This window comes from Antechinus flavipes, chromosome 3 (assembly GCF_016432865.1).
Source record: "Antechinus flavipes isolate AdamAnt ecotype Samford, QLD, Australia chromosome 3, AdamAnt_v2, whole genome shotgun sequence".
NCBI classification, from domain to species: domain Eukaryota; kingdom Metazoa; phylum Chordata; class Mammalia; order Dasyuromorphia; family Dasyuridae; genus Antechinus; species Antechinus flavipes.
In genome coordinates this window covers 50673233-50691286 of record NC_067400.1, presented here as the reverse complement: position 1 = coordinate 50691286, position 18054 = coordinate 50673233, and the positions used below count along the sequence as shown (strand labels likewise).

Sequence of the window (18054 nt, the reverse complement as noted above, 5' to 3'; positions counted from 1 at the left end):
GTAATTTGATAAATTGATAGATATTGCACATGATTGAAAAAATATTGCTAAATGTCTGCCCATATTTGAAGAACTATTTCTTTTTAATGAGAATCATTGATTCAGAGAGAAAAAAGAGAAAGAAAGAATGGGATGGAGGAAGGAAAAGTCCCTTTTCTCAAGGAGTTTACATCTACATGGTAGAAAACAGTACACAAAAGGGGCTGAAGAGGATAGTATTGTGGGGTCATTGTTTTGCAAAGCAGGATGGCTTAGCTCCTTCCCAAAATGTAGTCTGTAGGAAGGCCTTGTGGAGAAATATTCCATGGTAAATGGGTTCATGGAGGGATAGTATCTCAGGGTCACGAGAATCCAGATACTGAGGGATGTTTCAGGATAAGATAGCAAAAGAGGGGCATGATTTTGAAGTCTGAAGGGTTAAGGACTGCTTTAAGAAGGTAGTGAAAAATAAAATAAGGTTGGCTTCATGTAAGTTTTTATTTTGAATAAGAAAATTTAACTTACCTGATATTTTAGTCAAAACCAGAAACAAAGCTTTATTTAACAAATATTTAGTAAATTTCTTATTACAGATAATTAAAGAAGAGGCATAGGATAGGAAGGGTAATAGCTATGGAGAGAAAGAAAAATAATTTGGCAAGAGATAGTCTGGACCATGATCTAGAAATTATTTCTTATTGTTACTTTAAATAATACTTAAATGTCAAAACTATATTTATCTCTTGTCTTTTTAAATATAAATATTTGCTTTTTCTTGGCTCTTAGTGTGGTTGATAACCCACTTAAAGAACTTTTAAGTTATTAGCAGCATTATATACTTTATCATATACATGTAGAACCAAGAAATAAGTGATCCAGAATACAATCTCTAAAAAGATATCCATGATATTTAACATTATCATTTCCTGGCAAGGATATCTATTTAAAAAGTCATAATCTTATGATGATGCTGTTCTATTTATTTTTCTTACAGTAATTCAGCTAATCTTTAGACTTATAGGTTATCCAATTTATGTGAATGGATAGAAACATCAAGTTAATGGATTTATTCCAAATGATTCAAAATTTTCAATTACTGTCAGAGTTGTTTTGAGCAGACATGTTTTTCTCAGCAGAACCACAATTCACACTAATTTAATTACAGATTAAAGTCTAGTTCTTACTCCATTAGGCGTTTTTTTCCCCCCCAGAACAGATTCTGTTCTGTCTTCGGTTTTAATTGATTGTCAGTATTCTGATATTTATTTATTTTGCTCAGCTTCAGTTGAGTTCTGTAAATATACTGGACTCTCACTAAAGCCTCATATCTCCCTGATAGTTCTAAAGTCAAAAGCAAGTGATTGTATCAGAGAATTTTGTAAGACCACACATTTCCCATGCTGGACTTGGGAACACAATTTAGATTCAGCTTTATTTATCTGTGAATTCATTCAGCTTGTATAGTGGTCTATAATGTTTTAAGGGACTGTGTAAAATCAAAATATTTTATTCCATTTATAGTTATCTATAACTTTTAGCTTTTTCTCTCTTAACTTTAAAATTCATACTTTAGAAACATTTGGAAAAACTCTGTATGGCTATAGTCCCAGAAATCAATAATAAGAGAAAAAAATATTTTCAAATTTTGAGAAATTTTAAATTTTATTTTAAGAGAATCATCGGTTTTTAAAAGGCAACTATTATTATATTCAAGAGAAATTTTAGCTCTAATGTGTCTAAAAATGTTTAACAAAAAGTAATATTTTATATTTAACATATAAAATCTGCATAAAGATAATTAAACTCTAGGTTATGATCATCAAACTAAAAGGAATTTATTAGAATTGATAATTATCTGGAGAAATAGCTGGATACAGTCATAGGATCTTAGAATTAAAAGGCTCCTCAAAGCCCATATAGTACACCTCACATGTGACAAAAACCTTTTCCTACTGTATCCCTGGCAAATTTTGTTTGTGTCAGAGGTCTGAGTGAGCAAGGCAATATAATAATTGATTGTTTCTTTCTTGTTATTCATCCAAATGAATAATCTTTAGGTCTGCTATTTGCTTTTGATCAGAAGCAGTTTCCATGTAGATTTTAGTGCCTAAAAGAGTGTTTTTAAGTGAGAACATGACTTCTTACAGGGCTCCTGTTGTTGTAGAAAATAGTACTGTGCTCCCCAGTGAATTGTTTGGGCTTATCATTATGCCCACTGATTTATTTCCTAGGTGTAATGTACCCCAACATGTAAAGTTCTGAGCAAAATCTTCAAATAAATCTTAAATTGTTTCCTGTAGACTGATCAACTGTAGACTGATTTTGAGTCTGGTGACTGTTCAGGAAAGTCAAATCAGAAATCCAGCCCATAAATAAATTTAATATCAGTTTTATTTTTTATTTTGCTATTTTATAAGATCCACTTCTGTGGAGAAGTGAGAGTCTCTGGAATCTGGGAATATTTTGTAGAGCCTAACTCAGCCATGAAAGCAGGCCTCTGTACTTGTGAAAATAATTCCAATACATTTACATAGCCCATGGTATAAGACTTTTCCCTCTCCTTCCTTACTTTCTCAATCAATTACTATGCTTGAAAATCCAAACTGTAGATCTGGAAGTAAAGATAACAAAGAATACCTTTCATTTCAGACTACTTATAGCCTCAGGATCTTGGAAACTGAGGAAATGGAGAAACAACTTTTGTGTGCATCAAAGAGGGGCACTACCATGTACTAAAGTGAAAGTTAAGAAGGAGGGCATTTTGGTTTCTGGGCCTCACATAGTATTTTTACTCTTCAGTCAGTTGCCCAGCAGCCAGTTGAGGCCTACCTTGAAATGTGGACCCGAGAAGCTACAACATTGCCTGTATAAGTTAGCGAGAAATAATGTCTTTGTGTATGGGCTCTCTTTTTTCTTTTACTATCATAAACTAAAATTTCTCTCTCTCTCTCTCTCTCTCTTCTCTCTCTCTCTCTCTCTCTCTCTGTCTCTCTCGCTCTCTCTCTCTCTCTCTCTCTCACACACACACACACACACACACACACACCCACACACACCCACCCCATTCATTTGAAGAGGCATTTGCTACTAAATGTAGAAAATAAAATGTTAGGAGAAATTAATTGGTTTAAGAAACATTCTGTGGACCTAGAAAATAGCATAAATTGAAATTGTAGATTGACCTGCTATATGAGATGATATAGTCAGTTATTTTCAATCGTATCTGACTCTTCTTGACCCTATTTTGGGTTTTCTTAGCAAAGATATTATAGTTATTGGCTGTGATGACTGCGTTAGCACACTGGATACTTTAGAATCAGTCAAGTCAGGATAAGGGAAAGTCCTTGATCTTTATTCTTTGTGCAGATGAAAGGAATGGCAATACGAAGTGAAAGCAATTGCCTCATGAATCCAGCCAGCAGTGACTCTGGTTTTCTCATTCCACACAATAGATCAAGCCTGCAGCATAGTGGGCAGAGCCATTCTTTCTCCAAGCATATACTGATAGAATATTGTCCAATTGGTAATTGGCTTTAAATGCTCTGACCTCAGTGCATCTGCTCAGTTTTCAGCCCATTACAATTGGCAGTTTCCTTCTCCAGCTCATTTTGCAGATGAGGAAACTGAGGCAAAGAATGTTAAGTGACTTGTTCAGAGTCTGAGTGTCTGAGCTGGATTTGAACTGAGGAAGATGAGTCAGGTTGACTTCAGGCTTCGCACTCTCTCAATTGCACCAAATAGCTTCCCTGATTTAAAAATGATATTCTGCTCTAAATTTACCAATAACATTAGGAAAGTTAGCTGGGTCCTTAGAACCCAAGGTACAATTCAGAGTACTCAGATGAATTTATGATTTCATTTATGTGGATATTCCCACCAACAGTGCAGATTACAAACCTATCCATACTTGCTCATTTGATTTTATCCATATACTTTCATATGTTTACCCCAGGGAGGCAACCCAATATGCTCTAAAGGTCTTCCTCACTTTCTTTTGATAGTATTAAAATACTGGTGGAACCTATGGACTGTCCAATCCCTTGCTTTCTTCATGTGATGACCAGAGTTCTATGACTAGCAACTATACATAGCCATCAATAGAATCTTGGCATTAACAAGATGGGTCTTAATTTCAAGGAGAAGTATGGAGTAATTAAAAGAGCTCTTAAATTTCTTAAGTTTTCTTAAATTTTAGTCAATCCAGTCAATTCATATTTAGTTCTGAACCTAACTTGTATATTTTCAGTGTGTGTTCATGATAATAGTGAATATCTTCTGCAAACATATCTTTATTACCTACCAAATATTAAAATAATTCGGTATTACAGGTTTATTTGTATTGTCATATCTTTCAACAACCCTTCATTATTTTGATGCACCCAGGGAGAAATCTTGTTAGAAGCATGCCAGATAGCTTTTTGATTCACCAAATCAAAAGCTTTTTTTTATAATTAAGAAATAGTAAACAGATTTGTGTTTTTGTAGTAATTTGTGAAGTAAAATGATATCTTCTGAGGGTGAACGCCTTAAAACCTTTCACTTGTGTTGTCTGAAGCGTGGATGGCTTATATGTGTACTTGGTCTAATTCAGCTGCTTTTCTCATTTTTGTTCTCTTTAGTGCCTTTCCCAATTCCATAGAAGCTCTTTTGGAACTAATGTTAAGAGTCCTGAGTATTCTTTATGGTGAAAAGATTTTATTATAAAAATCTTTGGAATCTTTTTTAGTTTTCTTCTGTTGGTCAGTCATTTTCATCCTTAAAAGTCCTTTGCCTAAAATCTCTTGTCAACCTCTCTTTAAATGTAAGTTTTACTCTCCAGTAAAAGTAAACTAGTTTTTACTTTTCCTTCTTTCTCTGTGCCATTTTCTGCAAAACTTTAGAAATCAGTTTATATTCTAAACTGGTGTTGTCCTTGGCTACTATCCTTTGTCTGTGACTAGTTTATCCTAAAGCATTTTTTGGCTCTTTTGGTTCCTCATTTTCGCAGTTGATTTACATTGTTTGAATTTTCCCATAAAATTACTGGAGTGCGTATCCATTATATCTTCCATCCACATATCCCATATTTCATTATTTCCTGATTTGTTTAAACAGGTCAGGATAGACTTAATTGCATGCCATGTTGTTTTCTTATTCTTTAGTCTGACTTTGTACTAATTTCCCCCTTTTAATTTAATTAAAAATTTTAAAATATAAACTTCATAATGAGCAGCAAACACAAATATTTAAATATACAAAGGATAGAATGGGGGATTGTATTTGAAACTATGAACTTCTGTTATGTACTGCTTTCCTCTAAAAACTGCATATTAAATTTAACAAGGTGGTAACAAAATTATCCTTTTTATATATCCATTTTGTTTTTTTCTTATATTTAAAAATGTTTTATTGTTATATTTTTCTCTTTGGGGGGTAGTTTCTTCATTACTCACTAACTCAGCTTATTGCCAAAACCCAAAATTGTATCATGAAAAGACAGTCTTTAATGTTCTTTACATTTCATGCCATTTAGTATAGTGACAACTAGCATTTAATGGTATTCAATAAATATTTAATGAAGGAATGAATGAAAATTGGGGAACCAGAAGTTCTATGGATTAAGTACTGGGAAAAGGAAGGGATCAGGATCATTGTCCACATAAGTGGAAAGCAAATACAGACCAATATCTGCCTTGGGCTAATGGGGGCAGGATTATATATCCTTAAACATCAGCATTTAAGATTTAAAAAAGTTTTTATTTTGTTCTTTTCCATTTTAATTGCCAATATAGTAATAATATATAAATCTTTTATAGCATCCCTTCTGAGCTCCCTCCCCAGTTGGGCGCTTACAGGTTTGTAGTTGAGTTCCCAGTGAGGTGGTTGCTCCTATTCAAAAGTAGGTTAGCACTTCTAAAATTGTAGTTCACAAACCTTCACTGCAACTAAGCAAACAGTAGTCAGCTCAAAGCAAAGGCATTTAGTAAGAAAACAGAAAAAACAGGGCCTACAAAAAACCAACCCTATAAACCAGAGACATATTCTCCCAATATACACACAGAGTCTGTAAAAAAAGACTACGTATAAGCTTAAAGTATACTGGTTAGGAGTCTGGTTTCCTTTTTTTGTGATGTCCTCATGCTGTTTTCCCCAGTGTGTCTGCTGGGCAAATTGCTCAACTGATATCTCTGGGTTGATTTCTCTTGGTAGCCAGAAATGACTCTCACATGAATCCAGAGTGAGCTCTCTTTTTGTTGTAGGGGTCCTGAGATTCCTTGAAACTACTTCTCAACTACTGGCTCTTTGTCTGTACCTCCTTTCCCTTATCTCCCTCTTTCTCTTCTCCATTCTTCTGTCATCTCTCTCATTTCCTTTCTTCCTTTTTTTTTTCTTCTCTCTCCCTCCTACCTCTTTTCCTTTCTGTTTTGATATTTTTATGTTTGTCTTTTCTTTCTCTTTCTATCCCTCTCTTCCTCCATCCCTTCATCCCTCCTATTGAACACTTAATTTGTCTGCACATCATGGCTGAATGGGAGGTGAATTTGGGATAAGAGACTAAGGGATTATGTTCTATATACCTGTTCCCTTCTTCATCTTTACAAATCTTAGGTTTTTAAAGATCTCTAGGTAGATGGCTAGCCTTTAGCCAACCAGTGCCAATTTACATCATGTTTCAATCAAGGAAACTTTGCACTTCATAAAAGGATAAAAGGGATAGAATCGTGTGTATTTGTACTGAATTTTACATATTAACATCTTCTTATCTCCTGAATCTATTTTAATTTTTCCCTGTCATACTAAATATGCTAATGAGTGGGGGAAATAATTTCCAACCTCCCCCAAAATCTTTAATAGTAATTACTTTGATAGAAAAATTTATTTTTCATTCCAAACTTATTTATAAATAAAATTCTTAATGTCACTCATGCATAAAATGGGGACTGCCTATTTGTGACATTAGCTATATGAGATTATTTTATAATCTTATTATAATCAAGTGAGCCTCATGTGCTATCTTGTATAGGGAGGTCTTTCTTGATCCCACTGATTACTAATGGGAAGGAAGAAAGGAAGAAATAAACATTTATATAGCACCTACTATCTCAGGCACTCTGCTAAGTATATTACAAATATTATCTCATTTGATCTTCATCACATCCTAACTGTCAGATAGGTTCTGTAATTTTTTCCATTTTACGCTGAGGATAGTCAGGCAGGCAGAGGTTAGGTGACTTGCTCAGTGTCTTATTGGTAATGTCTAAGGCTAGATTTGAGCTTGAGTCTTATTGACTCTAAGCTCTGCACTTTATCCACTGCTCCACTTGGTACCTCACTAAGCTCTCATTCATCCCATTTAACTCATCATATCCCTACTCCCTCATTATTTAGTCTTTACTTGTGCTTTTTCTTCAGGCCTAGACAAATGTAAGTTCTTTGAGAAAGGAGCTATTTGATTTTTTGTTTTTTTATTCCCAATTCCTAGCACTGGATCTGACACATATTAGATTCTGAACGCTTGTTGAATTGAAGAGCCAGCAGAATATGTATGATATTAGAGTTTATGTGTTAGTAATGGCCCTTTGTTAGCCTGAAAGAATTAATACATCTCAAATGACAGGCATCCAATTTAATTTTATTTAAAAAGTTTTACTTAGATGATCACAATTAGATCAGATCTAGGGTCAGCTGTATAAATGTTAATATTCTGGCTGTTTCTTGTGTAGAACAACTGGATCAAACCTACAAAAGTGAATTTGTGGGAATGGGTTAGTCTTAAGAAGGGGTATTTCAATTTTTTCTTAGTTTTCTGATATTTAGGACAATTTTTGTACAAATTTTGAATGAATATTTTATTAAGCACTTGCTGATTGTCTATCTCTGTACTAAGTGCTAGGGATACAAATCTAAAAGCTAGCCCCAACCTCAAAGAATTTACTAAAGGTTGGAAAATTGGTTGTGGTTATTTCCCCTTCATGCTTTGCAAACCAGTCCTATTCTTTATCTTGTAGGGCTCAGTTTGAACTAAGCAAAAGTGGAATTCTATGGCAATATTATTCTTTATAGAACTGATTCTGTTTCTAGTAAAATAGGATAGGTAATCACAAAAACCCAACATTTATTTGGCACTTAGTCTATTTGATATAACCAGTGGAATTTACTGAAATGGATTTTTGGCTGCTGAATGTCACACAAATCATGTGGAAAGAGATAAGCAGTATCTATATCATGCCATTTCTTCTCATCATTTGTGGACTACATTTAAGCATTTGATATTTTCTAATTTATTGTAGCTTTCGTTATAAAATTTCATTTTTATGCCTTCCATAGATTTCAATGGGGCAAATGTTGCAAGACTTTGGAAAATTTCTGGGGATGTTCCTTCTCGTCTTGTTTTCCTTCACAATTGGACTGACCCAACTATATGACAAAGGCTATACAGGTCCTCAAGAACAGAAGGACTGTGCTGGAATCTTCTGTGAACAGCAAAGCAATGACACATTCCATTCGTGAGTTGTTGGCTTATTTCTTTTAAAAATAATTTATTTAATACTTATTTTCCCCCTAATTACATGTAAAAAACAGTTTTCAATATTTGTTTTTAAAAATTATGAGTTCTAAATTCTTACTCTTTCCCCTCTCTCTGCTTCCTAAGATGGCAAGCAGTTTAATAGAGATTTCATGTGGGTAGTCACGCAAAATATATTTTCATGTTAGTCATATTGTAAAGAAAGATACAGACCAAAAAATACCTCAGAAAAAAAAAAAGTATGCTTCATTCTCCATTCAGACTCCATCAATTCTTTCTCTGGAATTGAATAGCATTTTTCTTCATAAGTCCTTTGGAATTGTCTTGGATCATTGTATGCTGAGAATAACTAAGTTGTTCATAGTTAATCATCATAATTTTGCTGTTACTATATACACTGTGCTCCTGGTTCTGCTCAATTCACTTTGTTATCAGTTCATGTAAGTCTTTCTAAATGTTTATGACATCATCCTGCTTGTGTTACTTCTGAGCTTATATCCCAAAGAAATACTAAAGAAAGGAAAGGGACCTGTATGTGCCAAAATGTTTGTGGCAGCCCTGTTTGTGGTGGCTAGAAGCTGGAAACTGAGTGGATGCCCATCAATGGGGGAATGGCTGGGTAAATTGTGGTATATGAATGTTATGGAATATTATTGTTCTGTAAGAAATGACCAGCAGGATGAATACAGAGAGGATTGGCGAGACTTACAGGAACTGATGCTGAGTGAAATGAATAAAACCAGGAGATCATTATATACCTCAACAACAATACTGTATGAGGATGTATTGTGATGGAAGTGGATCTCTTCGATAAAGAGAGCTAATTCATTTTCAATTCAAATGCTAACTCATTATCATATTTTGTATGACAGGGAAAAATTAAAATAGATTAAGGAGATAAGAAGATGTTAATATGTAAAATTCAGTACAAATTGTCTGTCCAATGATGGACAGAAGCAGCTACACCCAAAGAAAGAACACTGGGAAATGAATGTAAACTATTTGTATTTTTGTTTTTCTTCCCGGGTTATTTTTATCTTCTGAATCCAATTCTCCCTGTGTAACAAGAGACTGTTCAGTTCTGCAAATATATATTGTATCTAGGATATACTGCAACATATTTAACATATATAGGACTGCTTGCCATCTAGGGGAGGGGATTGGAGGGAGGGAGGGGAAAAATCGGAACAGAAGTGAGTGCAAGGGATAATGTTGTAAAAAATTACCCTGGAATGGGTTCTGTCAATAAAACGTTGTTATAAATAAATAAATAAATGAATGAATGAATGAATGAATGATCCTGCTTATCATTTCACCTAATACCACAATAATATTCTATCACAAATATTTACCTCAATTTAGTCAGCCACTACACAATTAATGGGCATTTCTTCAATTTCCAATTCTTTACCACCACAAAAAGAGCTGCTATAAATGTTTTTGTATATGTAGGTTTTTTCCTTTCTGGTTTTTATCTTCTTGAAATAACTAATAGTGGTATTGCTGGGTCAAAAGGTATGCATGATTTTGAGTTTTTTGGACATGATTCCAAATTGTTCTACAAAATGGTTGAGTTAGTTTACAACTCCACCAACAATGTATTAGTGTCTCAGTTTCCTCATATCCCCTCCAACATTTGTCCTCTTCCTTTCTGTCATTTTAGCCAGTCTGATGGGTGAGATATCTTGGTACCTTGGAATTGTTTTATTTACATTCTTTAATCAAATAGAGCAGTTTATCATATGATTATTTCTTGGTGTCTCATGGAGTCATTAGCTTGTTCAATTCTAATTTTTGAAGAATGATTTTCTTAATTGAACCTTTGAACTTCCTTTGCCATTTGACCAGTTCTTTTTTTTAATATTTTATTTTATTTTATTTAATAATAACTTTATATTGACAGAACCCATGCCAGGGTAATTTTTTTACAACATTATCCCTTGCACTCGTTTCTGTTCCGATTTTTCCCCTCCCTTCCTTTACCCCCTCCCCTAGATGGCAAGCAGTCCTATATATGTTAGATATGTTGCAGTATATCCTAGATACAATATATGTTTGCAGAACTGAACAGTTCTCTTGTTGCACAGGGAGAATTGGATTCAGAAGATATAAATAACCCGGGAAGAAAAACAAAAATGCAGATAGTTCACATTCGTTTCCCAGTGTTCTTTCTTTGGGTGTAGCTGCTTCTGTCCGTCATTTATCAATTGAAACTTAGTTAGGTCTCTTTGTCAAAGAAATCCACTTCCATCAAAATATGTCCTCATACAATATCGTTGTCGAAGTGTATAATGATCTCCTGGTTCTGCTCATTTCACTTAGCATCAGTTCATGTAGGTCTCTCCAAGCCTCTCTGTATTCATCCTGCTGGTCATTTCTTACAGAACAATAATATTCCATACCATTCATATACCACAATTTACCCAGCCATTCTCCAATGGATGGGCATCCATTCATTTTCCAGTTTCTAGCCACTACAAACAGGGCTGCTACAAACATTTTGGCACATACCGGTCCCTTTCCCTTCTTTAGTATTTCTTTGGGATATAAGCCCAATAGAAACACTGCTGGATCAAAGGGTATGCACAGTTTGATAACTTTTTGGGGCATAATTCCAGATTGCTCTCCAGAATGGTTGGATTCGTTCACAACTCCACCAACAATGCATCAGTGTCCCCGTTTTCCCGCATCCCCTCCAACATTCATCATTATTTTTTCCTGTCATCTTAGCCAATCTGACAGGTGTGTAATGGTATCTCAGAGTTGTCTTAATTTGCATTTCTCTGATCAATAATGATTTGGAACACTCTTTCATGTGAGTGGTAATAGTTTCAATTTCATCATCTGAAAATTGTCTGTTCATATCCTTTGACCATTTATCAATTGGAGAATGGCTTGATTTCTTATAAATTAGAGTCAGTTCTCTCTATATTTTGGAAATGAGGCCTTTATCAGAACCTTTAACTGTGAAGATGTTTTCTCAGTTTGTTGCTTCCCTTCTAATCTTGTTTGCATTAGTTTTGTTTGTACAAAGGCTTTTTAATTTGATGTAATCAAAATTTTCTATTTTGTGATCAGTAATGGTCTCTAGTTCATCTTTGGTCACAAATTTCTTTCTCCTCCACAAGTCTGAGAGATAAACTATTCTATGTTCCTCTAATTTATTTATAATCTCGTTCTTTATGCTTAGGTCATGGACCCATTTTGATCTTATCTTGGTATATGGTGTTAAGTGTGGGTCCATGCCTAATTTCTGCCATACTAATTTCGTTATCCCAGCAGTTTTTATCAAATAATGAATTCTTATCCCAAAAGTTAGGATCTTTGGGTTTGTCAAACACTAGATTGCTATAGTTGACTATTCTGTCTTGTGAACCTAATCTATTCCACTGATCAGCTAATCTATTTCTTAGCCAATACCAAATGGTTTTGGTGACTGCTGCTTTATAATATAATTTTGAGATCAGGTACAGCTAGGCCACCTTCATTTGATTTTTTTTCATTAATTCCCTTGAGATTCTCGACTTTTTATTGTTCCATATGAATTTTGTTGTTATTTTTTCTAGATCATTAAAATATTTTCTTGGAAGTCTGATTGGTATAGCACTAAATAAATAGATTAGTTTAGGGAGTATTGTCATCTTTATTATATTCGTTCGGCCTATCCAAGAGCACTTAATATTTTTCCAATTATTTAAGTCTGACTTTATTTGTGTGGAGACTTTTTTGTAATTTTGCTCATATAATTCCTGACTTTCCTTTGGTAGATAGATTCCCGAATATTTTATGGTATCAACAGTTATTCTGAATGGAATTTCTCTTTGTATCTCTTGCTGTTGGGTTTTGTTGGTGATGTTGACCAGTTCTTTTTAAGGCATTCTTTTCTTCATTGGATTTTTGTGCCTCTTTTACCATTTTACCTATTCTGTTTTTTCATGGTTTTTTTTTTTTTTTAGGATTTTTTTTTGGTGCCTCCTTTACTAAGCTATTGATTCCTTTTTCATGGTTTTCTTGTATCACTGTCATTTCCTTTCTCAATGTTTCTTTTATGTCTTTTAGTTGGTTTTTAAAATCATTTTTGAGATCTTCTAGGAATTCTTTTGGGACCTGAGATCTTTTCTTTGAGGTTTTTTGGATGTAGCTGTTTTGATTTTGTTATCTTCTTCTGATATCTTCTTCTGATGTATTTTGTTCTTCCCTATCATCACAATCTTCTATTTTAAAAATATTTTTTGCTCATTTTTTCCAGCTTGTTTTTTGACTTTTAACTTTATATTAAAGTTGGGCTCTGCTCCTGATAGAGAAGAGACTAGCCCAAGGTTCAGGGGTTTTTTGCTGCTATTTTCAGAACTAGTTCTGGGGATTTATATGCATTCAGTTCTTCCAAGTAGTATGATATGAAAAGAAGTATGTTTACTATTCTCTTAGCCTGTGCATTGGTCTGTGAGTGAACACAACGACTCTTTTCTGCCCTGGAACTGTGACCAGGTGCCCATTCCTGTGGGGCAACAGGTGTGCTAGTGTTCTTTCTTGCCTAGGACTTAGACCTAGGAAAGTGACCTGGGGCCAGGTATCAGCAATGTAAGAGTCCTGCACTCAATGCTAGCAAAAAGGCTGTAATATCCTTCTTACCAGGTGTCTTATCCCCTTCCAGTCATCTAGGGCTGAGACCAGAAGCTATTGCTGTAGCTTCAGTCACATTCCCCTGCCCCAAGGCCTCCTGTTGTTTTCTTGTGCTGTGGCCCATACTCCATTCTCACCCGGGAAAATAGACCTTTTCTGCTGACCTTCTAGTGGTCATGTGTTAGAAAATTGTTTCACCCATCCTTTTGTGGGTTCTGCTGTTCTAGAATGGATTTTGAGGTGTTATTTAAAGTTGTTTAGAGGAGAATCTGGGAGAGAATCAGGTGAGTCCTTGCCTTTTCTCCACTATCTTGGCTCCATCCCCATTGACTTCTGGGAAAAAAACCTCAAAAGCAACTTGTAATGAAGACCATTTATCCCTTAAATAGTATTCTCCTGTTTTTGAACTGATGATATAAATCCCCTCTCTTCAGAAAAACTGAGTTAATAGTGTAGATTGTTTTCTTTACTTATCTCCTATAGCAAAGTACCAAAAGGAACCAACATGTGACTTATTTTTAGGAATTTTTTTTTTTAAGTGATTTACCTTTTCAGGGCAGCTCAATGACACAGTGGTTGGAGCACCAGCCCTGAAGTCAGGAGGACCTGAGTTCAAATGTGATCTTTGACACTTAAAACTTCCTAGTTGTGTGACCCCGGGCAAGTCACTTAACCCCAATTGCCTCAGCATTTTAAAAAAAAAAAAAAAGTTATCTTTTCCATTAAATCTAAAAGCTTCAGAAAGAAAGAGAATTATACATAGTCCTTGTCTGTCTGTCACAGAAATGTCATGGGGAAACAAGACAGTCTTTAAGTGAGGCTCAGTGAATACTCAGTGAATACTGTATAACAAACTGATAACCGCAGAAAAAGTGTTATTATTCAGTTGTTTTCAGTCACATCTGTCTCTTCTTGACACTATTTGGGATTTTCTTAGCAATGATACTGGAATGTTTGCCATTTTCTCCTCCAGCTCATTTTATAGGCAAACAGAACTACGTGATTTGCCCAGGGTCACATGAGTGTCTGAGGCCAGATTTGTACTTACGAAGATGAGTCCTGACTCTAGCTTTCTCTGCTGTAACAGCTAGCTGTCTTAGAAAAATTAACAAATTTTAAAATTAATTAATATCTCTTACATTCAAGACCCTTACTAAGGGTTGGAAGATTGGTTGTGGTTACTAAGGGTTGGAAGATATTTTTGTTGTTGTGGGATATTTTTTCTTTTATCTTTTACAAACCAGTGTATTCCTGCTCTGTAAGGGCTCAGTTTGAACTAAGCAAAACTGGATTTTTTTAAAAAGAAAAATTAACTTATTTAAACATAGATCACATGAGTTCAAATACTGCCAGGTTCAAGGCACTATATTTTTCATCTTTTTTGCTTAAGCGCCATAAAAATTATGGATGTATGTAATAATAAATTCAACATTTTAAGTTCTCGAATGGATTCAAATCAGTTCTTGGTATTATTTTTTTTAGAAAAGAAGGAAAATTAATTTGCGACCATACCGTTTCTATTAGTTAATACATTTGAAATTTGTGGGGGGGAGTAAATGCTATTTACAGATGTCTTGGAAAATTCCTAGCCTGAAGTGTTAGACCAGAAACATTATAAAATCTTAATTGTAATTAAGCCTTAAATTTAATCTCTAAATGAGAGATGATCCCTTAGCTTGGCAGAATCATGCAAAGTTTTATGAAGTTGTAAGACAATTTTATAGTAAGTTTATAGCATTTTAAGGTAATTGTGATCTGCTTTTGTGAACATATTCTGTAATAAATCAGATTTCACATTATAGATATATTTTTGAAAATTGAATCTTACAAATGAAATAATTTTAAATCATCCAAGGGATTTTGTTATTTTAAATTTATTATGGATTCTACAAGAAACTTTATTGGAATCATTTATCTTGTAATTCCAAATTTCCAAATATTTTACTGTTTTAAAGCAAAGTATACGTCTCTCTAATTGTTTGAGTAAACCAGAATAAGATTTGTGTATACTTCATTTATTGATTATTTATTCTTAGAATACTAACATTTTCTTTAAATGTTCTTGATAGAAATGATTTACTTATACTGTTTTGTTTAACAAGAAATTTTATTGTCTTTTCAGGTTTATCGGCACTTGCTTTGCTTTGTTTTGGTATATTTTTTCTTTAGCACATGTAGCAATCTTTGTCACAAGATTTAGCTACGGTGAAGAATTACAGTCTTTTGTTGGAGCTGTTATTGTTGGCACATACAATGTCGTGGTTGTTATCGTTCTTACCAAATTATTAGTTGCCATGCTTCATAAAAGCTTTCAGCTGATAGCAGTAAGTGTTCCATAACTCTAAAAAAGTATTTTTGTATTTCTCAGTTAATATTAAATGTAGAAAATGTCAGGAAACAAAAAAGTTTAAAAAATATGACAATGTCATTATAGCCTTGATTGTTGTAGTCATTAATTTTAGAATGCTATACATTTTATCTTTTATAGATTTTTTTTACAATATAAATAATGTCTGTTATGAATTTCTATACCATAGTATATAGTAATGAGGTAAAATTATGTTCTTTAATGTGTTTGAAGAATTTGATTGTTTAAGGCTACATATAGAGTTTTTAACATATATTTTTTCAACAGTATTTTTCATGTGCCTTACATTATAGAACCACGAAGACAAAGAATGGAAATTTGCCCGCGCTAAGTTGTGGCTTAGCTACTTTGATGACAAATGTACACTACCTCCACCTTTCAATATTATTCCTTCTCCCAAGACCATTTGCTATCTACTAAGTAGTCTCAGTAAGTGGATTTGCTCTCATACATCAAAGGGCAAAGTCAAACGGCAAAACAGTTTAAAGGTAAGAAATTGTGCAAATTTAGGTTCAGCCTAAAAAGTTTCATTTAAATTTAGACTCTGCTAATAAAATGCCATGAAGGCAAAATAACTTACAATTTCAATATTTTAGAGCTTATTTTTAAATTTCAAATTGGGGGTAAAAGTTTTTCTATTTTCTGAGTACATAATTTTTTTTTTCATTTAAAGCAAAAAGAAATTTTAAATACTGCAAGCAAATTATATACTAAAGGAAAGGTTTTATTTTCTTTAAATAATTTAGGAAATGTTGCAGTGATTTCACATTAATTATCATAGTTTCATATTTCTACAAATTAGTTTGAAATAAACAAATTTGAAAGACTATGAAATGACTACATGTAGTTACAGGAGCATAATGGATCAAGAATGTTTAGAAGTATTTAAACTTATGGGATTATATGTTTGTATTTTTGAGGATTGTCAACAAAATTTAGAAGTATATTTTGTTTGCATTAATATAAATAACTATCACTAGTAGAGTATATTATTCTTTATTTTAAAGGAATGGAGAAACCTGAAACAAAAAAGAGATGAAAACTACCAAAAAGTGATGTGTTGCTTAGTCCACCGTTATTTAACTTCCATGAGACAGAAGATGCAAAGCACAGATCAAGCAACTGTAGAAAATCTCAATGAATTACGCCAAGATCTATCAAAATTCCGAAATGAAATAAGGGACTTACTTGGCTTTCGGACTTCTAAATATGCTATGTTTTATCCAAGAAATTAACTTATTTCTATGCCATGAATATTTATATAATTTGCAACTAAATTTAATAAGGTATGGGTTGGAATGTAGAAATAATGTCAAAGCCATTCTTTACAGACTTACAGGTTAATTATGTATATTATATAAAATATGTATATAGTTTTAAAAATTTACTGAACACGGATTTTAGTAGGAGCAATTTAGCAGACAGAATTTTCTAACTTTTTGCTTTACTTTCTCATGCTTGTTTTTTTTTTTTGTGGGGGTGAGGTAATTGTGACATATCTGTTGTTCACAAGCTATATCAAATACTTAAAAGTAAATGTGGATTGATCTTATTCTGTGAGATACATATGAAATGTGAAACTATTGATTTTAAGAATGTAAAAAATTAGCATGATATAGCCGAGTTTAGTATTCATTTTTTAGGAATCCAGCTTATTTGGGCTATTGCAATCATTTTCTTTAACCTGGTGGAAGCTCCTAGAACTTTTAAAACCAAAACCAAAAACTAAGGGTTTCGAGTGGTTTTCTTTTTAGTTACAATATAATTTTTGTTTCTGTGAACAAAGAGAATCTGTTTTTCTAACAGTATTTATTGCAGAGGCATATTTTATATTTGAACTATCTTTGATTTATTGTGTTAAGTATCAAAATATTTTATGCAGTTTAACATAGCTTCAACAAGTATGACTTTGTGCGTATTTGAAAATTATACTTTCTGCTTATAATGGAAAACGTTCTTTTCTTTTTTTGCTGAAGAATATAATATATTTGGTTATTTTGTGCTTTGTAGAGAATATAATTAATTTTTTTTAATCTGTTGTACTCCTGCCATAGAATTGAAGGGTGGGATTTCTGTTAAGTGGAAGTTAAGCATAATCTTCTCACTTGAATGTTAGCTAGTCTTATGGACATAGGGTGCAGGTAGCCTTAGGTCTATAAGCATTATTGATCCAGGGATCACAAAATAGAGGTTTTAGGTATAATATGTTTCTTCTTTTTTTTCTTTTTTAATGGAATTACTAAATTGTAAGTGCTCCCTCTTTGGGGTGAATTCTTATAAAATATTTATTGTAAAATTATATATTTTGTCTACTATAAAATTATGCACATCCCTTTTGGGATTTAATATCGGGATTTTCATTTATTCCAAAAATAATATATAGTAAAAAAAAAAAAAAGGTACTTATTGAGCACCTCGTGTGTGCATGAATTACTTAAGGGAGTATATTTTGAATGATAGCATTGTAAGAAAAAATAATAAAATTTGACTTTGGATTATACATTGGCATGATGTTTACCAGTTGTATTCAAATGTACTTGGAAAGCAGAAAAGAAATAAAACTAAGTGAAAATGATAA

The 18054-nt window shown here is 33.3% G+C and overlaps 1 protein-coding gene across 4 annotated transcripts in view; it reads left to right on the top strand.

The window, feature by feature from the left end:
• TRPC1 (transient receptor potential cation channel subfamily C member 1) overlaps positions 1-18054 on the top strand; it is a 68107-nt gene extending 50053 nt beyond the window's left edge. For all 4 annotated transcript variants that reach the window (XM_051983337.1, XM_051983339.1, XM_051983338.1 and 1 more), the window contains 4 exons: positions 8287-8465; positions 15231-15432; positions 15770-15964; positions 16484-18054. In XM_051983337.1, the coding sequence (XP_051839297.1) occupies positions 8287-8465; positions 15231-15432; positions 15770-15964; positions 16484-16711 (804 nt within the window). In that variant the 3' untranslated portion in view covers positions 16712-18054. The remainder of the gene's footprint in view (positions 1-8286; positions 8466-15230; positions 15433-15769; positions 15965-16483) is intronic.